The sequence below is a fragment of the Xyrauchen texanus genome, chromosome 23 (assembly GCF_025860055.1).
Source record: "Xyrauchen texanus isolate HMW12.3.18 chromosome 23, RBS_HiC_50CHRs, whole genome shotgun sequence".
Taxonomy (NCBI): domain Eukaryota; kingdom Metazoa; phylum Chordata; class Actinopteri; order Cypriniformes; family Catostomidae; genus Xyrauchen; species Xyrauchen texanus.
This window is the reverse complement of record NC_068298.1, coordinates 20164475-20191302: the sequence shown is the minus strand read 5'-3', so window position 1 is coordinate 20191302 and position 26828 is coordinate 20164475. Positions and strand designations below refer to the sequence as shown.

Genomic DNA, 26828 nt, shown 5'->3' with positions numbered 1-26828 from the left:
TATTCTGTACTATTTGGTTAATTTTACATGTTGGTTTCTGACTCTGATATGATCACAAGGGTTTTTTAAAGGCTAATAATAAACAAGAAACTATAGTGACAATGTAGATGTTCCAACAAGTAGGAAGCGGGAGTTGGGGTTGCAGTCCTCATAAGTCTATTTTATTACTCTGGTTTCCAGTCACACTTTTTGCCTTTTCAGGTCTATTTTAGATTAAACTCATCCGCTTCAGTGGTAACAGACAACATATTCTCAGAAGTAATAAGTTAACAGCTTTGCAGCATTCAGGTTCTTGTAGCATTAGGTCTGTATGACTGAGATTCTCTCTCCCAGTCTGTCGCTCCGGCTGCCTTTTAAAACCCCACTCCGTCTTCACTGAAACGATATTCCTGATATTTAATATCGACAGTTACCAGTTTATGGCCCTTACCGCTTTCTCCTACCACAGAATGCTGATTTCACTCTTGTGAAAGCCTGTTGGCATGCCTCCATCCACTGGACCAGCTCTGATGCCCCCTTTTTAGTGAGATCAATCAAATGGCTAGTGACATCACAGAAACAAGGCACAAACCTCTGGTATTAGTCAGCCAGGCTTAAACTCTCTCGCCTCCTTGTTGGCCTTGGGACGTGGGTAGGCCGCTATTGCCATGGTCTTATCAATTTGGGGCCTAATTGGAAGCCCAGATACTGTACTTCCACTCACTTGCACACTTTTTCAGGATTATCATGATCCCCACCTGCCTCAACAACCTCAAACCTGCTCTTAGATGCTGCATATATCTCTGCAAGTCATTACTGTATATAATGAGGTTTTACAAATAGGCAGTGGCATATGCAGCGTGAGGCCAGAGAATCTTATCCATGAGGCACTGGAACGTGGTGGGAGCCCCGAACAAACCGAATGGAAGAGTAACGAATTGGTGTAATCCGAATGGTATGGAAAATGCAGTTTTTTCTCAGGATAATGGCGTTAAGGGCATCTACCAATACCCCTTTGTTAAATCCAGTGTCGAATAAAATTGAGCCGTACCCAACCACTCGAGCATTTTGTCAATTCGGGGCATTGGGAATGCGTCATAATTAGACACCACGTTGACTTTTCAGTAATCTACACAGAACCGGACTGACCAGTAACGCTTGGGTACAAGAACAACCGGGCTGGCCCAATTATTTTCTTTCTCATCTCAAGCATTGCCTCAATGCACTACTACTCCTGGTGGGGTCTCGATATGGTGTTGTATTAGGTTCGTACTAGGGCTGCACAATTAATCCAAAAACGAATAGCAATTATGATTACGGCTGCCACGATTATGTAATCGTGAAAACTGACGATTACAGCATTCAATTTAAGTCTGCTCCTGTCACATCAATGGTTTCTATTTACAACGTGTTTTGCAGAGGTTGAGTATTCAAACCAATAACTAAAATGTCTGTTGAGCAATGAAATAGCAATGGCCAATCAGAGCTGCTTAGATTAGTCCTCCATCCTATCCATGATAACTACTGATCCATGTAAAGCCTCCACGAATGACAGCGGACAACAGGTTCATTTAACTCATGTGAGTGGTCTTTTATTTGTGCTTTTCACACTAGATGACAGCTTCATTGCAACACATACGGTTGTCACAAAATAATGTCTCGTGTTCACAGAACTCTCTCTGATCCAGACTCTCCCTCGATCTGCTGGCTATGTCGCTCTTTTATGCCGCTCTCTCCGTGTTCACTGTAATCATAAACAGGTGTTGGACATAATTTAGCTCAGGTGTAAGCGCCCTTATCGCTCTTTCACTCTCCAGACGGACACTTGATAACTCCCACGCTGCCACAATCCTAATGTGCAATTTTGAAACCGTCTGAATGCCCAGATGCTTGCTATATGTTCTAGCTCTGTTCGTGTGGCACACAAAAATTAATACCAAAGAAACATCACCTAAAGCATCTGTAGAACAAGAGCAAAAAGCACTTTGGACCACCTATTTTCCATCTAAATGAGGCTTATTATTGAAAGTGCTGGATTTACAAATGTCAGCAAAATTAACATGGCTTTATTACTGCCAACAGAAAGCTGGTGGATGTTTGGATGTTTGTGTACATTTTCTAGTGATTCTGACAGCAGTACTTGTGGCCAGATCATTTTTTTTTTGTGTGGGGTTGGACATCAAAGTACTAACTCTGAGGGTCATAAAACATAGGGTTTTATTTTAACTTTTCAAATGCTTGACGAATAGTCAAATGCTTTACAAATCAACCACCATAGGATACTAGACAGGACACCATGTTTAATACACAACAATATTAAAGTTTCAGGTAATTCTAAACTAAAAATTTAAATGAAATGAATACACAGACTTTTATTGTTATTATTTGTATTTTTTTGCTCTGTGTCTGGGTGTAAAGTGTTTCTAATATCTCTGGAAATCTTGATAAAAGTATACTTGTGGATCTGAAATTTAGGATAGGTTGTGTAACACAGACTCCGAAGAACTGGGATTAATATCCATGTGTGTGCCGTTTTATTAGAAAAGGTACAAATCATAAACCGAAAGGCTGGATTAAATCTCCAGCAATAGAGCCGCGTAGACAGATGAAATTTGTGGTCCTAAACAGGCAAGGTTCAGGCAGTCAGCAAACAATCAAAGTATAAATCCAGACAAACCGGATGTGATCAAAAGGCAGGCAGCAGAGAATCAGAACGACAGTCAAACGGCAGCAGTCAACCGCAGGCAATATAAACAGTATAAATGCTCAGAAATGTTAGCCGTTGCTGAACAAGACTTCGCACTGAGCCTAGTATGCTTAGTGCTTAAATATTCCTTGGAATAGGGAACAGGTGTTGGCATAATCAGTCCAGGTAGGCATGTAGGGAATTGTAGTTCAGAATGCTACTAGTATTTGGGTGAGGGAGTCCTCTGGTGGTGAGCAGGAGAAGTCCTAGTATGTGTGTATATGTGCAGATGTATATATGGAATTCCCAAGAAAGACTCGGAACACCCTCTGTTTTGCCCTCCAATATAAACCTATTTGCTACACTTAGACTCATCAGATCATGAGACATTGTGATTATTAACTAAAAAGGAATCCATGAACATTGTACTTCGCTGATTTAACACTTTAAAATGTACAGAATGTATTTAAATGCATAATGTACACTATACTTAGCCTTGCTAGATAATTCTGAAAATGACTATGAACTGTGATCACTGTTATAACTGACAAATTAATGATCAGAGCCTGATGTACTTTTTAAAATATGTGTGGATTTTCATGTTTTGTTACTTACACTTATAATATTCATGAAAGTATGTCATATTTAGTATGTAAATGCTTGCTTGTTTACGTAGAGAATGTTGTCTCTTGTACTGTTGACAAGATATAATAGTTAATGATTAAACATGCTCTTTTTGATTGGGAGTTTGTAAGAATCCTCCACAAAGGATCGTAAATCAACTCTGAAAAGGGACAGACCAGTCGACCATGTGACTCTGGAAAGTCACTTCTGATTGGTTTAGGACACCTTTGGGGTGCGGACAATTTCAGTTCAAAACTTTCCATCCCAAGGAAAAACTTCTCTTCTCCTGAACTCCTCTCTTGCAACGCTCTTGTTTGAACCGTCCCTTGGTCTCTTCTCTTCGGCTATCTGGCTGCTTCAAGATCCTCTGTGCCATGTAGAGTCCAAGGAAAACTCGGGACACACAAAGTCCAGTGGAAGCCTCTCTGCTCTATGGTTCAGACACCCAACGGGAGTCCTGAGTCCTCCTTACAGAAGGCCTCACTTCATTCAGACAACGGAGTCTAAAACATTGATGGAATTAACATTCGACAAAGAGCCAAAGAACCAAGCAACACGAGGAAACGCAAAGCAAGGAAATGCAACGACAAGCAAGTACATCTCCAAGACTTTTGCTCAAAATGCTGGTATATTAGTTAAATACTTTGGGTAATCCGATTGCAAATTGATTTAGACTCAATGAAGGGTAAATGGTTCTTAAGACATTGTCATCAGACTCCATAAAGTTCATTTTCTCTGTATTGATAATTTACTTCACATTCTGTCACTACACAACAACCTGTTTGATGTTGTATGTGTTAGATTAGTTTTAGGTTTAGAATAGTAATAAAGTTTGTCTGTATTCAAAGATAATTTGACTGTGGTATATTTTGATAAATAATCTCATCCCTGTTTTTAAAAGATTTTGCTTCAAAGCTGTACCTAAATATGTTTAATATTATTTTCAATAAGCCATGAGAATAATGTTACTCAAATAAGTGAATTAATCATAATTCCCTCATTAAAGCTAATTCCTTACAATAGAAATTGTGAGTGGATACAACATGATGTTGTATATGATTTTAATGGTTTAACAGAAATTTATTCAGACAAATAATCTAGTTATTTGTCATTTATCTAATTTATAATGCTTGTCGACCATGACTAATTCCATTATACATTTCCTTACATAATAATGTAAAATAAGGACAGTTTAATTTAATTCCTAGCTCACGCATACTGTTCCTACATATAATGGTGGAGAATTGCGGCACTTTAATCCACACCGTGTACATCTACATCAACCAAATTTCCTGAATTTTGTTGGACAGATTTTAGTTTTGATTATGGTGTGCATTTGTCATGGCATTTTTTCGACAACCTTATGCAACATCACATATATTTGCATACATTTTTGGCCGAGATCTTGTATTGAAAGGGTAACTAAACCCCTGCTCAGAGTCTGACTCCACCCACTAGCAATATTTGAAAAATGCTGGAAAAGTTGGCAGACCCCAGCGGGGATAGAGGGGACGAACCGAGGGCGGGGCTGAGCGGGGGGGCGTGCACCTGAGACCCGTAGTGACGGATTAATTGACAGCTGCTGTCGGACTCTAAAATGGAGAGTGACTGGAGTGATGCAAGTAGCTTTGCCATGGAGCGGTCTTTTGAAGTCGAGGACTTTTCTCCCCCACCTTCACCTGAAGTGGAGGAGGGTGAATTGTATTACTATTATGTTATTATTATTCCTCACACGGTCGCAAGACGACATGTACATGAATCTGATGAGTTTTATCGAGTTGATGTCAATAGCGCGCGCTCTGTAGGCATATTCATATTTTGCCGCTATGTGAAAAAATCCAGCAAAATGCGCCGGTGCGTTTGTCGACTCCAGAGGATTAACTTTAGCCTAACCATAAATTGTGATTCAAATATATATGATCACTCACCTCAAGACGCCGCTGCGGTGGTGGAGTCCATGCAGGAGGAGCAGCGGTTGGCACTGCGTCGCTTTTCAGCGCAAGCTGTTTGGAGAAGCCCATTTCCACCTCCATTGCGTTGGAGAAGCAATCCCGCGTAAAATGCAGTTTGCACACTCCTCCAGCTCTAGGCGGGAACTCACGGTCTTCCAGGCCAAGGACATGCAACCACTGGCACCTAATTTCCAAGTCTGCTGGAAAGCTATACAGTCCAGCAGTGCTGTTGCAACCAGCAACACTACACCTACGTACCATCCTGACCACTGTACTAAATACAGATAATCTACGTTAACTTGAAGCTATCCTAACTGATGCAATACTATGCTACTAACTAACTGTGCTTCTAACAATACTACACTAACAAATATGCTAATTAACTACCTAGGCTACACGAAATAATCTAAATAACTATATAAATGCTATGTTAAATAGATGCTAAAATACTCTATCCTGATCGTTTTCAATACTTGCAATTCCAACTCCTGACTCGCTACAGTGGTTTTGACGAAACAAGATGGTTTTTATACTCCCATGGGCGTGGTAGCTCGTACCAAGGGCGTGGTGAGCTGGAACCTGCTTACGTCAGCTCTCACCGCTTACGTCACGAACTACCGCAAACAGCCAATAGGAAAATTCAACTGCCGTAGCCACCGTTCAACCTGAATAGGGCAGCACTCAGACGTTTTTACACCATATATTGTAGAATTAAAACACTTTATACACAAATGTCAAAACAATTACTTGAATCAACGACCAGTACTAATAAAGCCCCATTCTTACAGATCATTAACTAAAAAAAGTTGGTTTATTTACCCTTTGAAGATATATATTTACTGTATCAGAAACCATTAATTAAGATGCTGTGTAAACAATTTATTACCCCAGTGTACATAATGGAGATAATGCGTTTCACCACATATAAATATTTACCAGATTTTATTGTTAACATTAATGCATAAGGTATCATGAAATAACAATGAACAAAACATTTGTACAGCATTTATTAATCTTTGTTATGTGTGTTTAAAAAAATGCAATTGCTCATTGTTAGTTTATGATAGTTCATAGTGAATTAGCACATGTGAGGTTTATGTGTGTACTTTATTTAGAGGTAAATGTGCTAAATAGAAAGTTACTGCACAGCCTATTAAAATTGTGCAGGTTTTCGGAAGTAAACTTAATTTGAAAATCATTTGATTTGCTGTGATTTCCCTTAAGTAAATATAGTACAAAATAATCCTTCATTCCTGAATTGTGATTTGGGATATCTGCATAATCCCAAAGTTAATTTATGTTTTTAAATGTCACCACAGCGTAATAACAGATACATTTAGCTCTCATGATTTCCTCTCTGAAGACAGCGGTGCCGTCAGGGTGATTGAGATAATACATTTAGCCGTGCTTCAGTGCATAGCTTATTCAGTTAATTAAATGCTTGGGAGAATGGATTTCTAGGTCAAAGCTATTGTACCTTATTAAAAGCCTAATGAGTTTCCATATTAGCTTGAGATCAAATAAAGATAAATAATCTGTATGAGTTTACATGTCTATAGTTCCCCTTTAATCTCATTCACTCTTCACTTTCTCCCAAGCATATTATCTTAGTTTTCTCTCAATAGCCCCATCTGTTTCCCCATATTATAATCTCCCTACTTTTCCCATCTTTCCTTGCTGTCTTTGTGTCAGAGTGTCTGTGTCTACAGTATCTCTGTAAAAAATCTCATTGCCATAGCTCCCTGTGGAGCGCATTAAACTTGCATTTAGATGCCTCTTAGCTGTTAGTCATCTGCAATCCCAGATGACTAACATACTGAATGATACTGGATAGTGATGAATAACTGTATAGGTGTGACAGACCATCCACCGCATTTCAGATTATTGCAATGGCCTTTGCTACCCCAAGTCCAGGCTCATAGCAGGAGTTGGTGGCCAACAGGAAGGACATGATATTGGATTTATGGCAGCGGTGATGAGGCACAAAAAGCATCAGGTGTGTGTCATCACGCTGCTAGCAGGGCTTTGTTTTCATACCCTCCTCTTGGCCACCTGCTCCAGTTATGAGCCTGCTCTTGGGCTGGCAATTATGAGGGCCAAGGCTGATGATTATTTGATGGCAGGTAGATCTTCTGTCACATAAACCATAGCAGATTAATATTCTGGGACATGCATTTACATAAATGACCTGCAAAACAAAGCAGGATTCTACAAGATTTAATTGTAATTCATCACAATTAAACACTGATAGAATTTAATTGTGAAATCAATGCAGGCTAGGTTATTTTCTGTCATAGAACAAAAAATACTGCAAAAATAGAGGCTAATCAAATCATGCTGCATTATGGTGCATGGTTTGATCTGTAAGTCGCTTTGGATAAAAGCATTGGCCAAATGCACAAATGTAGTTTAATAGTAAATATTTGTTTCGTTCAAAGTCACCATTGTGGTGAATAGGATCCCCTTTGGCTAGGACCTTGGATCTTTATTTACTTTGAATTCATTTTCTTGTATTGCACAGTGTTGTACATCACAGTTGGTTGCAGAATATAAGCTAAGCTTAGTGATAGACACTTAAATCTGATTATAAATGGCATTAAAAGCTATTTGTGGTAATAGCATATTTTATAAATCAGAAATTTTATAATACAGAAATATTATAACTATTCATAAACGATTAAGAGTGTATGGTGTTTGCAATGCTATTTTGGTGAGTTGAGTAGTTATTTCTTAGTGTAAATACTTAACCAGGTATGTACAGATATCAACACCTAGCGTATAAAACTTATTCTGGCAGAGTAAACCAGCAAATACTTATTCATGCCACAGTGCATGCTTGAAATCAAAGCAGCGGCTTAGTATTGTGGACAAAATTACTATTACTGTAAAAATGACTAGTAGCCATTTACAACACTGTAAATTCACACATAATGTTTTACAATGTAGATATAAATTCTTAAAGGGGTCATGACATGAAGAATAGAATTTTCCTAGATCTTTTGACATATAAGAGGTCATTGTACTATTAAAACATACTGTAAGTTTCACAACTCAATACTTCCTCCTCCCTGCAAAAAGAACATTTGTTCAAACCAAACTGCTAAAACGACACATACTCTACTTCCTCCATATTGTGATGTCACACTGTGGACATTTACATCTGACCACCTCCACAACAAGATATCAAGGTCTACTTTACCTTATCACTTCCATAGCCCTGCCCAGTAGCAGTGAGATGGCAAGTTGAAATAGCAGGGCAGTCAAGAGCAGAGAGCCAGTCATAAAACTGGACTTTTACTGTCAAGTCTTAAAGGAGAAGCAGCACCAAAACCAATCATTTCAGAAAGATGGTCAGAATGACGGTGGAAAATCGTGTTTGACAAATATACGATTGTTTTTTGTACAAAATGTTTTTACTAATATATAAGTGATATATAAGGGAACATATTAGAATAATAATAAAAAAGGCATGTCATGAACCCTTTAATGTCTGCATGACCAGAACAATGCAATAGACTTTCTGATGGCCCTTATTGTTTAAGCCTCCTTTGGTTTTAGCTGATTTGATATAGCAGGATTTTTTCAAACATGTCTGATATAGTCGTTTGTCTGTGTTAATGATCTGATCTCCATATATGGTGAAAATTTGAATTTGGTACTGATTCATGTGTATTGTCCTAATACAGTGTGTCCTGGTGTTGTAGGTATGATTATGTGGAGTTGGAGGAGCCTGTTGGAGGAATGGTGCTGGGTCGGTGGTGTGGCTCACAGGTGGTACCAGGGCCTCAGATATCCAAGGGTAACCAGATCCTGATTCGCTTTGTGTCTGATGAATACTTTCCCTCCAACCCAGGATTCTGCATCCGTTACTCATTGCTCCAACAGGTATGAAGCTACTCACTCATTACCGCTTATGCAATGTTTACTCAGTGGGTAGGCTGTGTTTTGTGTAAAAACATTTAATTAATCCCCAATCGCCCTTTGCTATAAGCAATTATCTCTGCACTTGAACATAAATACACAGAGAAGAGGTCAACATTGGGTATGCCCGGTACCATACAATGTGCAGAAGATCATAAATGCAACATAATTAAGATGCAACTCATAGCAATCTTCTGCATTTTTGAATGTACACTTTTTTTCTGTATGTAAAATAGACTATTTTAAAAAGAATAAAATGTAAGAAAAGAAAAAAAAAAGAGAAAACTTTAAGATGAAATACAGCAGACTCCCATCTTATTACAAGGTAGCTGTTGCTGTAATCACTGTTCCTCTCAAATGACCTGGCAACCTTAAATGGCACTTACTAAGTTGGAAATTTCAAGATGCAATCATATTCTTACCTCAGAGACCTTCCCCTCAATGTTTCACTTCATGTGGTGATGAAAACCACAGCAGGGCGGGCTACAGTGCTTTCCACCTTGGCCATGGTTCAGTTTCCTGCCTTTAATTTACACCCGGACAGGCGTCACATGGCACATTTGAAAAGGATTATTCCCCTGAAATGATTTAATAGACATGCTTGGCTTTGATGTACGATACCTGTCAAAATTGTATGACTCCACTTTCCCTTACATTTGTTTACTGAGCCTTTGGAGCGTGTCTGAACACTTCGCTACATTATAAAAAATTGGTCTCATTGTTTTCCATTGAACAAAGGTGTGCTTTATCTTCCACTGCTAGATAATGGCTGCATCTATTCTACAAAAACTGAATTACTTCCATGTTGATTGTGATAAAACAGGCTTCCCAAATTAGACAGGACTAGTGTGAATCATTAGAAGGCAAAAACTATCTCAGTGTGCCTTAAAGGTGCACTCAGTAATTATTTTTCTCATTAGAAAAACTTTTACCCTCATTCACCCTCATTCACCCTCTATTATTGAAAACATTTGGTCATGGCATTGTTAACCGAAAACTATTGCTTTTTACTTGAAGTTGCATCCACACCAATAGGTGTCGGTATAAGTCCAAGAACACGGGTCATATTCGTGAGTGCAACATAAACACAAAATTACTATATGCACATTTAAGGAGATAATAACGACCCAATAAATCACTTATTGTGACTGCTACCCCAGCAATTTTTGATTATGCTGCTTTAAGTGTGTTTATTTCTTTTCAATGCTTTTGATTTTGGCCATATGCTTACAGATAATAAGGATTTCTGTATGTGGGGGCTATGTGTCAATGAGTGTACTATCTCTTCTTTACACAAGGGGGTGTGATTTTCTTTGAGCAGTGTTCTGTTAGTGCAGAGGAGTGTTTTGGCTGGCTCCTGGGCACATAGCTTACATCAGAGAAGGTGTGGCTGAATAGAGCTCTATTTATAGTGTTTGTGGAGGAGGATGTCGAGCTGGAACCTATAATTCCAACACTGCTGCTACAGCCTCCTCCAGTCCTGACTCACAGTGCTTTGTGTTTGTATTCTTGCTCACCAAACATTTGCTCTCAGGGGACCTGTGAATGGGAGTTCTATCTTAAGCTTTGTGTGTCTGTGTACAAGTGTTTGAAAAAGCATGCTATGCCAAAATGCTGAGGAGTATTGGGCAAAACGTCTTTTAACAATTAAACCAATTGCTTTTTGATTAAATATAGTTTTACACACAGTATGGTTGTATGCTATTCCAACACAGCAGGATTGTGTATTTGATGACAGTTACAGTATGTCAGCATGTGGCATATTTGCAGTTGTATAGGATGTATACATAAAATGCAAAACACTACATACAAAACTCTCTTTCTAGCTCTTACATGCTCAACGGAGCCTGTGGTTAGCTTCTGTGATTAACTCTGCAGCTGTTAAAGTCAGTCGCTGTCTAGCAGAGGAATAAGGCACTATGTTTTAATACATAATGTTTTTGCACATCATGCTCCATATAAAGTTGACCCTCTGTCAGCTGAATTATTTAAAGGTGAAATGCATACGTTTTGTTCCTTTTACAACAAACCTAATTGCAAAAAAAATAAATCCTAAATGCTCTTACAGTCTGCCACTGACAAACAGATTGTTCCACCCATGGAAAACAGGAAGTAATTGTGTTCACATAAATAATAGTTAGCGCAATCTGGAGGTTGCATTTTCACTCTAGAATTACACATTTACTCTACTGTCAATAAGGTTTGGGTTAGGACGTATTGTTAATAAAATATGCATTCCCGTTGACTGTTTTATATAATTTACAACTAAAATTATACACTTTATAGGGTGCCACCCTGTGGACACTTCACCCAGAAACTGGTCAACAACACAACAAGCTTTGGCCACTGGTGGCAGTGGTTTGAATTTCAGGAAGAACAGACTGATTTCAGCACAGAACTAATAACCTCCTATCACTGAATTCACAGTGTGTGGTCAGTTTGCTAACAAACACCACAGAGATGCTGTATTAACACTTTTTGGGGTACAAAGATATACCACTGGATTACATTTAATTGTCTTTGCTTATTAAGCTGGGATAGTAGAAAATATTTTAACATAGAGTACAGTTTAATGAGCCTGCTCTTCCTCTGTTTCCCTTCTAAAATGTGTTGTTCTTTTATGTCTCTGTCATGTATAATTTTGGCCCTGTTTTCTTTACTCACCAAAAATGTCAAAGTTTGTGACCTTCTTCACCACTTCACCAGCATAGTATAAGCTATTATCATTTCCATATATCATCCATTAAGCTTCTACAAATGTCCAAATGGCTTATTTTCCAGTGGATGGATGTGTAATCAGATTTTTTCTCTGCAATAAAACCAACAGATCATACTGTATTTCATAACCACAGACTTGTATGAAATATTTGTAAAGAAAATCTAACTACACAGATAAAGTATATATGATCAGACAATTGAAGAATTGATCATTCCAACAAAAGTTAATGTAGCTTGAGGCCACACAATACTGAATGTGATATTTTCTTGTATAACATCATCTATTGTGAAAGTGTTAATTTACTCATTTAAATGTCCTGACTTTTCACAAATCTTCTACACACAAAAAATATAGATGTATAACTGTTAATACAGTGTTTACAGCATGCAAGTTTATAGATCTTTTTTTTAATCCTTTGCTATCTATTGATTTTTATCAAAATGATATGTTAGAGGCTTACTTATCCATTCCCTCTGATGATGAAATGTAGGGAAATCAGTGGCCTAACCCTTTAAGCTTTGGCTGACTTATGGCTCTGCATTGCATGGAATGGACTGCCATGTTGGAGCTGCAGAATTCTATTTCACTGTGGTCAACCTCAGCTACTGGAAACCCAGTACCACGGGGGCAGCCCTGCACTTTCTGTTTAAACAAGCAATCACTCCTCTTCACCACTTCCACCAAGAGAAGGGGGAAAATAAGCCCCAGCTGCGATTTGCAGGAAGAGATTTTGGAAACCGGTAAGGGTTTGAGGGAAGAGGTCATTAAAACAGCACCTAGCTCTGGAAATACGAAACGTTTTTGATTCTCGTGGGATTCAGAGGAGCTGAACGGCTTCTTTCTAGTTCCTGTAGGATTACATAGACGTTTTATATCTTCAATCAACCTGAAAGGAATTAAAATGTTCCTATACAAATATCCTTAATGTTAAATACTGTATGAAATGTTCCAAAAGGGCTATTCATTTTGATTAGAGCAATTTAATGTATGATTTCATTTAATCCATGGCAATCACAATTGAAAGATGCACTTGAGCTGCTTTGTCAGAAATTATCTTGGAATTCTGTATTATCGTGTGAGCAAAGGAGCACAAATGCTGTTATATCCACCTCGGTAGGGGCACTTGGCTGTGGCTTCATAGAGCAGGGCTCAGAGCATTATTAATTGATAGATTAAAGGAGTGCCTCACATTCACAAGCTGCAAATGGTTTTCATTCCACACCGCCAGCCAATACCAAAACTGGAGGCCAGTTTTCTGCTGTGAAGGATAGCTGAATGTTCAGGTTTTTAAGAAATAATTTTAACTACTCTTGATGTCTTCCTACAAAAATTATTAAAAATTAGGTGATATGTGGTGTTGAAATCAACATGGTACAGTTGTTTGACATCTGTTCTCTATTATAATTGGTTGTTACATCCTCTCAAAAATGAAATGGTGTCATTGTTTCCTAAGTGGTTTACTTGTAGTAAGCAAGGGATATACAGAGGCGTCCAAAAGTCTGAGACCACTTTGAAAATCTGATTTACTGTATATACAGTGCATCCGGAAAGTATTCACAGCGCTTCACTTTTTCCACATTTTGTTATGTTACAGCCTTTTTCCAAATTTCCTCAATTTATATATATAAAAAAAAAAAAAACACATGTACGCAAGTATTCACAGCCTTTGCTCAATACTTTGTTAAAGCACTTTTGGCACCAATTACAGCCTCAAGCCTTTTTGTGTATGATGCTACAAGCTTGGCACACCTATTTTTGGGCAGTTTCTCCCATTCTTATTTGCAGGGCCTCTCAAGCTCCATCAGGTTGGATGAGGAGCGTCGGTGCACAGCCATTTTCAGATCTCTGAGACCTTCAATCGGGTTCAAGTCTGGGCTCTGGCTGGTCCACTCAAGGACATTCACAGAGTTGTCCCCTAGCCTCTCCTTTGTTATCTTGGCTATGTGCTGTGGGTCGTTGTCCTGTTGGAAGATGAACATTCACCCCAGTCTGAAGTCCAGAGCGCTCTGGAGCAGGTTTTCATCAAGGATGTCTCAGTACATTGCCACATTCATCTTTCCCTCGATCCTGACTAGTCTCCCAGTTCCTGCTGCTGAAAAACATCCCCACAGCATGATGCTGCCACCACCATGCTTCACTGTAGGGATGGTATTGGCCAGGTGATGAGCGGTGCCTTGTTTCCTCAACACATGACGCTTGCCATTCAGGCCAAAAAGTTAAATCTTTGTTTCATCAGACCAGACAATTTCGTTTCTCATGGTCTGAGAAACTCCAGGCAGGCTGTCATGTGCCTTTTACTGAGGAGTGGCTTCTGTCTGGCCACTCTACCATACAGGCCTTATTGGTGGAGTGCTGCAGAGATGGTTGTTCTTCTGGAAGGTTCTCCTCTCTCCACAGAGAAATGCTGGAGCTCTGTCAGAGTGAATATCGGGTTCTTGGTCACCTCCCTGACTAAGGCCCTTCTCCCCCGATTGCTCAGTTTGGCCGTTGGCCAGCTCTAGGAAGACTCCTGGTGGTTCCAAACTACTTCCTTTTACGGATGATGGAGGCCACTGTGCTCATTGGGACCTTCAATGCTGCAGACATTTTTCTGTACCCTTCCCCAGATCTGTGCCTCTATACAGTCCTGTCTCTGAGATCTACAGACAATTCCTTGGACTTCATGGCTTGGTTTGTGCTCTGACTTGTACTGTTAACTGTGGGACCTTATATAGACAGGTGTGTGCCTCTCCAAATCATGTCCAATCAACTGAATTTACCACAGGTGGACTCCTATCAAGTTGTAGAAACATCTCAAGGATGATCAGTGGAAACAGGATGCACCTGAGCTCAATTTTGAGTGTCATGGCAAAGGCTGGAATACTTATGTACATGTGATGTTTTCATTTGTTTTATTTTTAATAAATTTGCAAAGATTTCAAACAAACTTCTTTCACGTTGTCATTATGGGGTACTGTTTGTAGAATTTTGAGGAAAATAATGAATTTAATAAATGTTGGAATAAGGCCGTAACATAACAAAAAGTGGAAAAAATGAAGCGCTGTGAATACTTTCCGGATGCACTGTAGTGTGTGTGTGTGTGTATAATATAATTCCTTGGAAATAAACAGTCTGCGTTTAAGCTGTTTTAATTTTACATTGCCCAGGTTAGCTCCTTTTGTTCAAAAGGTCAGATTTCCTTGCCTTGGAATTTTCTCTAATGAAGGTTAGTCATGAGGTTTTGTACAAACTTGTGGAGTTCATGTCACTGCTTATTATTTAGGCAAAAGGGGAACCTACCAAAAAAAATTTCATATAAACTTTTCACTCATTATTACAATGATAATATGTTTTATGATAAAAAGATTTGCTTTAAATTAGAAAGGAATGCAAAAGTATTTTCACTTGTGGTGATTTATACTCCCATGTATACTATTTAATTTACCTTCGGTTTCACATGTTGCCACAGCATTATTTCCAGTGCTTGACTCAAATGCCCTCAATCAGTCTGTCTTGATATCCTTATATACTGGATTGTTCACTGTGGCAATACATTTTTTTTTTTATCACTGTAGAGATCTTGAACCTTTTATTGACACCATGTCCTTTACACCGTGGTTACCATGCCAACCCACTCTTCACAGGCTTTGGAGGTGTCACTCATAGAGGGATTATGTTAGTATTCCTGCATTAAGTTGCTGTAAAAAAAAGACACGTTGACTGATCCCAGTACCCGAGGCAGTGGAGCACAGAACTGAGTAAAATGATGGTTTCCTGCAGGTTGCCTACACCATAAGTATCAGTGCCACTGTCCTTGTGAGTTAGAGTTCAAACAGGGTGAAATTGTAATAGGCTTGTAAATTATTAATTGGGAAAAGTGACCTGTGTATTGCATTATTAACAGATACAGTATTTTAGGATAACTAATATATAGTCTGTCAATCGTTAACAATTTTGAATCAAAATAATTACATGTTATGCGATTTTAAGAATGAATCGCAATGAATCGCATATAAATATTTGCTGAGAAAAGTCCTCAAATAACAATCATTAATTATATAATAATTAAATAATTATAAACTTGTCTTGAGATCCCAGTGTTCAGTTTTGTGCTCCATCAAGCTGTGTTTGAATGCAAGAATGTGTTTTCATCTTGTGATGTCTGCTGTAGGTAAGTGTGGTTTGTTCTCTGTACAGCTGCATTTTGCCTATAAAGCTGGAGTTTGCATACTGCCCCCTTGGAGAAAACAGATGGTACTTCAAGCTTGAATTGTTTTAATAGTAGAATTATACCTTATTATGGTCCTGGGACATGATTAATTGTGGTATTCTTTTTTTATAATTAACAGCACTGAATTAAAGTGTTAAATTGGCAGCCCTAATTTATAGTTCTGTCAATAGATGAAAACATTTAAAGCTGATGAATGTAACTTTTTCTGTGCTAAAATACTTTCTCCTATCCAAGCTTGATATGCAGAGACAACTATTAGTAAGTCATTCATTGGTTAATTAAAAAAAAAAAAAACTTTTAAGCACGGTCTTTCTGTGGCACATTGAAAATTACTTTGTTTGTTTAGAGGGACCCACTTAGACCCACCCAAAAAATGTTACTCAACCAATAGCATGAGTTGGGGCAGAGCTATCTCTTTATTTGACTTGGGGCAGACGAGGGGCATATTCATAAAGTGGTTTTGAAAACTGTTTATTTTTCCAATGCCATTTGGTGGTGCAAGTGTCACAGGAATTAGTATGTCAGCATTAATTGTGATTAATCATATGATTTGTCTTAGTTTATACAGTTAATTGCAAATTATCAAAGTATTACATTTTGACTCTTTCTCTCTCTCTCTCCATATATGTATATATATGTATTTTTGATCACTTTCCACTCTTTTTCTACAAACAAAAAGTTTATCCAGTCAGAATTTATTTCTTGAGGCTTACAAGCAAACTGTTTCACAAATCGCATGCCCGAAGCTGAAGCAGCACGTGAGTTTGAACTCCACCCCATCAGGCCTTCAGATTTTCCACAGAATTCCTCAACACTGCAGTGAATAGGCGTCTAAAGTCAGATTGTCAGATTCATCAGCCAATCAGATTGATATATTTGTTCTTGGTAAGTGTGATCTTTAAAATATGTCCCGGTCGAGGCCTTCTAGCTGGCCTTGAGTGATACAATCACACTTTAAGTGATGTGCTTAATTTGAAAGCGAAGTGTGCGAGATCTTGCTGACGAGTCTGCTGTTATCACTACCACTATCGCCGTTGAGAAAGAGATCCTTTTGGATTTTAAAAACACGAGATGTTCTGCATGATTGTGTGATTGCTTAATTTATTAAACAGGAAAGGAGGACTGATTTTCACTTCAAGTATTATAGTATGTTATAGCAACATCAGGAGTTTTCTAAGTGTAAATAAGGCTGCTTGAGCATTCAGTGTCAGATCAAGTTTTGAAAATTGGAACTGTGTTCCATTCAACTCGGAAAGTCGGATTTTACAACTTCCTACTAGGATAAGTGCAATGGAATGCATCTAAGTCAGAATGATGCAGGGGCATGATGTCACACAAACATATCGACACTCAGGGAGATAAGTGATAAGCATTCACTTTATTAAATAATATTGATAAAGGAGTTTGTTTCCACATTACATGATAGTAAAACTTGTTTAAAAAACGCCTGCAGAAACAGGTGTATAAAACATGGTAAATTATAATCTCTTTTGATAATTGTACACATGTAGCACAAATGCTAGTGCTGCAGCATTGTTTATCAGTTGGGTTGCAAGCAACAGTTAAATTTCAAATATTATTAGATAGAGTTTTCCAGGTATTATAGACCTCCTTGGTAGATTCATATGAATGTCTGTTCTGGAGACGTTCATTTTACAAAACAGTCATGCTGCTGTTAAAATTAGGCTTGCTTGAGCATTAAGTGTCGTTTCAAGTTCTGGCTTTCGTGCGTGGACGTGTTTTTAAAATGTTAGTATTACTAGTTAGCTGCAACATAATGTATGATGCCGAAAGGCATAGGGTGTCTTATTCTATTGTGAAACTGTGTTTTCTCAATGGCATGAATCACACTGAAGGCCTAGACTATAAATGCACGGCCCGCCACTGTATATACAGTGTTTCCCATTAATTGACTAGACTCTGGTGGCATGCCACAGTCTAATTTGCCCCGCAACAGTCTCATAATGAACCGAAAACATTATAATATTTTTGTACTTCTCAGTCTCATAATAACATAAAATAAAAGGTTGTGCAGCTACTCACCCCCTGCTGTTAACTCGTGCTCATACACACTCGCTGATATATGTACTGGTGTATTCCTGGATCCGTCTAACATTATTTGGTTTAGGAGGATGACAAATCTTTGACATGACAAAGGTATGTAATGATAACTAACATTAAATGTATCCACTGCATTATATACTACTCCACACACAATTTATCCTCACCAGTGTACGAGAGCAAACAGATAATATTACAGCCAAAGTTAGAATCATGATGATTAACGTTAGCATTACAAGGTTAATTGGCATTGCTTTACACTGCTTACGCTTCACTAGCTAGCTGTCATTAGCAGTCTGAGGTAACCTTAAAAGATAAAAAGCTGAAACTGACAACTGACTTTTCGCGAGGCAGGCCTTGGCTCTGTTTGTGAACAGCTGTCAATTAAACCCTGGCTGGGGTGAAGAGCATCATGTAAATGCCTACTGCAGCTTTAAGAGCACAAAATTGTTTACAAGAGCACAACACTAGCCTCTTAATTTTGCTCTCAAAGTGCACCAGATGGAAGTATTTCACTTTAAAATGTACAAAAAATGTTTTTAAAAGAAAATAAAACTATTCCACAGAATAAATACATAAATTCAATAAAATAGCACAAATTTAAGTCACTTTAAAGGATTCCCAAATTGCAAGTGGTCGGTTGACTAATTGAAAGTACTACAGTTGTCCCCATAGGTTTCATATTCATTGCAATGGGCATTACATCTTTTAAACCCTCATTCTCCACAATATTAAGCATAGCTATCCAATTTGCTACACAATTTAGCATTGGCACTGTTCATGCAATGATACTTCATTTAAATTGTCCAAAAAGACAAAACCACAACATAATGCTGGGGAATGTGGGATGCTGCTGTGGGTCGTGTGAATGCAGTTCACTTGCATCACAAGTACATTCTAGGTTTGTTTTGTACAAACAATTACAGTTTAGAGGTCCTTTCTCCATCACTTGATCATTGACATGGAATCGCTGTTGTGTGTGTCCCCATTAAACTCTACCCGTAATCTTAATCTTACCTTAGAAACAATATCCTTGATTTTACTACATTAACCATGGTTTAACCATGCTATTTTTTGTAAATGTACAGAAACCACAAAATTAACTATGGTTACTATATAACCACCATATTACTGTACTAACACCATTGTAAATTGCATTAAGAATATGGTTTCTGCCAAAAAAAAAACATGGTTCCTGCAATATTAGTAATACAGCGATCTACACACAAGCGATGCCAAGCCATTACGATCAACAGACCCCGCCTCCGGATCAAACCCTTCTCTGCACTCCCCAACATTCACCGTGACCAAATCGCAGTGATGAAATCAACGTTTATATTCATTTTTATCTGTTATTTTAAGTAGTATTAAAGGAAATATTAAGAGTGGAAACCAGAAATTGGATGAACACTTTAGGAAAAAGAGTGTGACAAAATGCAAATTCGAACCGCGGTCGCTAAGACAACAGTAAAAAAAATCACACACCGTTTTTACACCTCATGCCATTGCAGTGACATCTATTAAATTAGTTTGTCTTATATTTCTGTGGTTCCACCGGACAATTGGGGTGCAAATAGCTGCACTGTGTGGCAGATGCTATTTACACTGGGGTGCAAAAAGACAATCTGTTAATCATTTAGCATTATATAGCCTCATGGATTTAATTCAGCCGAGTGTATTGAAATGAGGGTCACTGAGTCACACAAGAATTTGCAACTCAGGTTACTCATTATCAGAAAATGCTTTTAAATCACTTTTTATCTTAGTCTCACGTTGCCAGACTTTTGAGCAAGATGTGTCTGCATAAATTCTGGTCCTCTTTGCAGTTTATTCTGGGCATGAAAGTGCTTGTTGTTGTATGCTGTATGCATTCGATGTTTGGTGAATGGCTGCCTATGGTGCAGCTTCATTATTAATAATTTTTTGGCTGTATATTTTGTCTGTGTGTTCAGAGGCAGTCAGAGCATGAGACACCTGCAGTGATGCCTGCATGGATGCAGAGTGTGGATGCTCTGAGGGAGTCTGTTGCTGGTTTGAGCACAATGGAGGAAGTGATGAAATACCTGGAGCCAGACCACTGGCAGGTGGACATGGAGGACCTTTACAAGCCTACTTGGCAGGTGGTGGGCAAGTCTTTTTTCCACCAAAAGAAATCCAGAGGTAAAGAACATGTATTTAGAAATGCTTAATGCCACTTTCAAATAATATGGTACACTTAGATGTCTCTTGACAATTATGAATGCATTAGTCACAGGTCGTGTGTGTGTGTGTGTGTGTGTGTGTGTGTGTGTGTGTGTGTGTGTGTGTGTGTGTGTGTGTGTGTGTGTGTGTGTGTGTGTGTGTGTGTGTGTGTGTGTGTGTGTGTGTGTGTGTGTGTGTGTGTGTGTGTGTGTGTGTGTGTGTGAGAGAGAGAGACCTATTAGAAATGTTAGATAAACTATTATTAAGCATAACTTCAAACTAGTATGAATAATAGGTATGTAACGGCCCACATCAATGTCTTGACTTTCTCAACAGTATTAAACAATTAAAATAATACAACAATGTCATAGTATTTTGACGCATCAAAATCTGTTGAATTTATATTTATTTCTCTGTAGAAACAATTTTTAGTTCTTAGCTAATTAACTAAATTAATAACCAAAAACATAAAATTTTGCTATGTCCCTCTGCTACAAAATGGCACAAATCAGTGTTTTAAACTTTGTCCCAAAATTTGGGATCAACTCTTAAAATTGCTGTCCTCATATAAAATGAAAAGTAAATATAACAGCTCATATATTTAGTTTGACATTCTGAGGTTAACAGTCAACATTTTCCTGTTGGTTAAGGGTAAGCACCTATTTTCATTCACCATATATTTATAAGAAAGTTATTTTTTAAGGCGTTTAAGGCACTATGTTGTACCCTCTCTGCCTATTATTCATTGGAATGTTGGACAATTTTTTAAACATGTTGTCGAATTGTGTCTAGGAGTGGTGGATCTGAACCTGCTCCGTGAGGAGGTACGGCTTTACAGTTGCACTCCACGGAACTTTTCCGTGTCGTTGCGTGAGGAGCTGAAAAGAACAGATGCCATCTTCTGGCCTAGCTGCCTGCTGGTGAAGCGCTGTGGGGGAAACTGCACCTGCTGCTCTCATCGCTGCTATGATTGCCAGTGCACGCCCACCAAGGTGGCCAAGAAATACCATGAGGTATAGCATAGAACAAGAGGCCTTCCACTTCACTCTGCATATTAGATATTAGGTGTACAGTATGTAACAAGGGCATCACACTGCGTGCTGCGTGAAATGGCAAAGGTCTAGCTTGTGAATATAAATTAGGTTATGCATTAGTAATTTAGCATGATCTTTAACTGTTTTGATGCAAGTAAGTTCAAAGGGTTCTGGGTTCTACTCCACCCTAATATACATTTTCTTCCAATATACCAACATTCCAAATCGGCCATAGCGAAAAGGGGCAACATGTCCCTACCGTAAATGATGCCTCATGTTATGTATGTAGTGAAGTCATTATGATTTTTTTTTTTAGGCGCTTAAGTAGTCTTTCTTTCTCTGAATCTGCCTCCTAATTCCTCTCTTCCTATGTAGGTTCTGATGCTGAAACACAGAGCAGGGAGTCGGGGGCTGCAAAAGGCTTTGATAGACGTCCCCCTGGAGCACCATGAGGAGTGTAGCTGTGTGTGTAAAAATGACTCCGACTAAAGCAGTCCCAGGGAAAGAGCTCCACTGGCCTCCAACAGACTTTGCTGCACCCAGGGAAATATTTCTTGCTTTGTGTTGATTGAGCTCTCATGTTGCAGGCTAATGAAACAAAGGCGATGGATATCTTTTTATCTTGACTCATCTAAGCCTGAAGTTCCATTCTTTTTGGCCTTGTAAATCCATAAAGAATTAGCCCATGAAGAAGTTTCTATTGGGTCCATGATTAGATCGCATGGAATATTTGGAGGAAAATTGGATGCAGTCTTCTGTGTATGTATGCACATGGAAGTTGTGTACAATGTCCATATGTACATGTATGATTCATTAGTGTGTGAAAGTACAGAGCTGTGCAGGTTCAGGTAATGATAATGCATAAGAGATTAAAAGTAGATCTGTATTTCAAGATAACTAGAGGGCTGAAGTGAAGTGAGAGCATTTGGTTTGGATGAGTACATGAATATAGCAAAAAGAGAGAAAGTATGACAGGCCCATCTGATAAAGGAACCAAACTGATCTTTGAATTATTGTCACTCCAAATGGACTCCTGTTTTTTTTTTTTTTTAAATAGTAGCTGTTACTTGGGAAGCAATCGGATCTGGCTGAAGAAATTTTCTTTTTCATAATTTTTCTCTTCTGAAAATATCAAAGGACCTTTCAAGATTTTGTCATCATAAATGGAAGATTGTGCATTTACTTTCAGAGATCAAAGGACAATTTTGAGGCTGTACAGACACTACCTTAACAAACATCCCACAGCAATTAATTACACTGTGATCTTAAAGCAGCACTCCTTGAAATCAGACATTTCCATTAATAATTCTTAGAAAATCTTCCAGGATATATAAGGATGTCCTTAACAATGAGCTTAACAAAACTGAACTGGAAAATGTCCATAACTTTTGCTCATTTACTATGTATTTGCTGTTTATAATTATCTAAGGACTCTTTTGAAAATGTCTCCCATTCAAGTGTAAATATATTTTACATTTTGCTTTGCTGACTTTTCCTATGTCATTTAAATGTTTTATATCAAAATTTGGGACAAGACTCATTTTCAATAGTATATTTTTTTCTGAATTAGTTACTCATTTTGTAGTGACATTTATATTGTTACTGTGTTTTGGTGGGTTTTTTAAATAGTTGTATGATTAACAATGAGATTGTTATGTTGACTTAATGCAAAATATTCTGAAACCAATGTTAGGCGTTCATGTAAATGGACTTTAGAAGTTTAAGGGACATAGAACTGCCAATACCCTATTCCTCTGGTCATTAAACTATTAACAAAATTGCTGTGGTTTTTCCAAGTGACACATAAAACATTGGTATGCTCAAGTGTTCTGCTGTTGTCAAAGGATCAAAAAGCCCTGCCAGAGGGAAACCTAGCCATGAATCATTAACTACAATCAGCATTTGAGGGAGTTTAATTAGATAACAAGTAAAGATGTATCACTGCTTAAGACAGCAACTGGCAGTCACATTCACAAACTACTGCCTCTCTCACATGTTTGCTTATGGTAGACCTTCTACAGTGCTAACCTTTCATAACCTTGATTCATGAGAATTTCAAGATGTGTTTTTGTTATCTGTTTTGGTAAGTAAAATCATGTGACTTACAAAGTTACTCTTAAATCTGAAGTAGCACACTTGTTTTGTAATTACTGATTGTGTTTCTTGAAATGTCTATAGGCAAGAAATTCCAGAAACCAGATAATCTGCATAAAGAAAAAAGGAAAAACTGTTAAATCATGTTAAATATGAGTTCTCATCATTTAGATTGTGTTGAAGTTTGTGGAATTTGCCCAACCTCCCATGCTTATTGATGTTGTATTCAATATTGGAAAATATTGCAAATTTTTGTTCTGTGTTCATAACTGGGAAAGAAAAGGTGAAAAAAACCATGCAGATTATGACTGAACATAAATGAAATACACATACAATTACTATGCACTAGGTAGACATTTAAACATTTTTAAACATTTGAAAACATTTGAAACTTTTCAATGGGATAATGAACCAACATTCCTTTGGTAACACTTTATGTGGATTGTCCCCCTACAGATTTTTATCTGACTAGAAGTGACTTATCAACTGACTTGCTATATCTAGGAAACCGTGTTTCAACAAACATTCAGTAGAATTTCAGTAGCCTGCATATAGATCTTTATTAGTGACGTATTTACATTATTGTTAATTTTACTGCATGCTTCAGGCTTTTGTGTATTTTACCAAGCGCACCCGTTTTCTCTCTATGTTTTTCTTTTCCCACTTGTCTATATCTTGCATCTCGGCTGTGTTTTACACTGATTTTTGCATCAATCTCTAATATATATACTGTTCAGGAACCACATTGATCTCGAACCCTTGCCACCCAAGAACAACCATAACAACAACAACAAACAATTCTGTTAAGTCATGGCATCCACTCATGTTATTTCTTCCTGCTTTGCATGCCACATGTTTACTATAGCTTCTTATGTCATCAGTGAGAGATTCACATGTGATACATTTCAGGCTGATGGAGAAGTTTAATGAGTTAGAGACACACATCTGAACACTAGTGGAGAGGCCAGTGAGAAAGAGAAACCGGTAGATACTGTTTCGGGTGTGGGTAGTACAGCGAGCAACACACATGCTTTGTTTTGGCTCCAGAGCCCCCACAGCAGGGCATTTGAGTGATGTCTCGGCAGCATACTTGTTCAGCAAAGCAACACCACTCTCCCATTCCTGTTAGTGTTTCCTATCGATTCTCTCCACTCAGTGATGCACCCACTTAGAATAATTTTGAAAGAGCCATAATAATTGGTGATTCTATTGTAAGGAAAAAAGATAATGTTAAAGAGGTGTGTGATCTTGCAAAAATTATATCAAACACTTTAATATGCTCTGACCCCCTCCCTGCTCATCATGGTGATGAGGTCTTATAGTAGATTAGTGTCACTGAACGGCTGGATGTCTGAGTGGTGTCCAGAGAAAAGCATAGGATTTATAGACCTGACCTGCTAAAGAGAGAGAGACACCATCCCTCCAGTGAAGGTGCCGCTCTCCTCCCTAATTATATGGCTCATAGTCTTAATATTGATAGTATTTGATTAATTGGGGCCCAGGTCAGGAAGCAGACAATCTGGTCAATACGAACGTCTGCTATCTGCCTTAAGATGTCACACAGGTCACAAAAACTGCAACAAATAGTATCTGTATCACCTAGATATCATATAGAAGCGGTGTCTGTTCCCTGAACTACCAAACACAAACCCCTCACTAAATAATTTTGAAAAAATGTGATTAGGGAAAAACATTTTTTTAAGATAAATATCATATAACGGTAGGGCTACTAAACATTAGACCTCTATCTACCAAAACACTAATTTTAATTTTAATTATTACAGATCATAGTTTAGATAACTAGATAAACCTGGCCAAACCAGATGAATATATTAGTTTAAATTAATCTACTCCCTCAGGTTATTGTTATAACAAAAAGTTTTTGGTGTTAATCAGTGGACAGGATATAAGTTTAAGTCTTTTGAACTAATAATGCTTAATGCACCGTCAGATATAAATAAAAAATCTCTGTAGTTTATTGCCTTTGCTACAGTATATATAGATCATCCGGGCCATACTCACATTTCTTTATATTTGTATATTTGCACATTTTCTATCAGATCTAGTAGTTATTGTAGATAGAGCTTTAATTGTTGGTGGCTTCAACATTCACATAAAAAATTAAAACTACACATTGGGATTAGCATTTGTCAATATTCTCAACTCTCTTGGAGTCAGACAAAATGTGACAGGACCAACTCATCGCCATAATCATATGCTAGATATATTTCTGTCATATGGAGTTAATGTTGATCCTATTGAAATTCTACCACAGAGCGATGACATCTCAGATCATTACCTTGTCTATTGTTTGCTGCGATCAGCTAATGTCATTCAATCTACAACACACAATAGTTCAGGTAGAACTATTCTTTTGACCACTAAAGGAGGCGCTGTAGGCGAGTTCCCTGGGCTAGTGGACTAGTATCTTGCTTGACTGGGGATTATGTAACCGGTGGTTGCAAAAGGTCCCTCTTCGATAAGCTTATGTGGATGCTGTCGTGTCATCAGCGAGTTGTTCTGCCCATTGGAGTTGTTCTGCCCATTGATTGGCTGATGAGGACACCAATCTGTCAGCAACAATCTGGATTGCCCTGCTCAATGCTTGCTCCATTGAGAATAAATCTTTCACTCTTAATGAATTATCCATCAGGGAAAATATAAATTTTTAGTTTTTAACTGAAATGTGGCAATATGACATAGATTATAGAAATCTCAATGAACTCTGCCCTAATGACTGCTCTGTCATCGGACACGTTTGTCATGCCGTGGTGGAGGACTCGCAGTAGTTTTTCGGGACCAGTTCACATGCAGGTTGATGAACTGTGACTATTTTTATACTTTTGAGATGCAGATGATTAAGGTTGGTTTACAGAAAGTGTTTTATTGTATTTTAATCTACCGGCCTCGTGGTCCAGCTGGTATTTTTGGCAGATTTCTCAGATTTTTTGTCATCCATCATCAAACTGGAGAGGGTTCTAATTATTGGTGATTTTAACTTACACAATGATATTTCTTGTAATGTGGCTGCTGATTTCTTAACTATCACTGAGTCTTTTAATTTTATGCAGCATGTTTCTGACCCCACTCACAGAAAGGGTCATACCTTGGACCTGGTTTTCTCCTTATGTCCAAATATAGATTATGTGCGTGTGGAGTATGTACATGTGAGTTACCATAGCTGTGTTTTCTTAGATTTGTCATATGAACAGGATCCTCTTCCTTGTAAAGTTACTTAAAGTAAAGTAATGACTCAAAGGCGGATTATTAATCAGTGTGCTGTCGAAAGTTTTTCTGCATCTTTTGACACTAATTTGGTTTTAGGTAGTGATGCAGATACACTTGCTCAGTCTTATAATATCCAGTG

The 26828-nt window shown here is 38.0% G+C and overlaps 1 protein-coding gene across 1 annotated transcript in view; it reads left to right on the top strand.

Moving 5' to 3' along the window:
* Positions 1–23470, top strand: part of pdgfc (platelet derived growth factor c) — an 81431-nt gene extending 57961 nt beyond the window's left edge. Inside the window, exons 3-6 of the mRNA XM_052089215.1 lie at positions 8946–9126; positions 20105–20312; positions 21126–21346; positions 21743–23470. Coding sequence (XP_051945175.1) covers positions 8946–9126; positions 20105–20312; positions 21126–21346; positions 21743–21856 — 724 coding nt within the window. The 3' untranslated portion in view covers positions 21857–23470. The remainder of the gene's footprint in view (positions 1–8945; positions 9127–20104; positions 20313–21125; positions 21347–21742) is intronic.
* The last annotated feature ends 3358 nt before the right edge of the window (positions 23471–26828 follow it).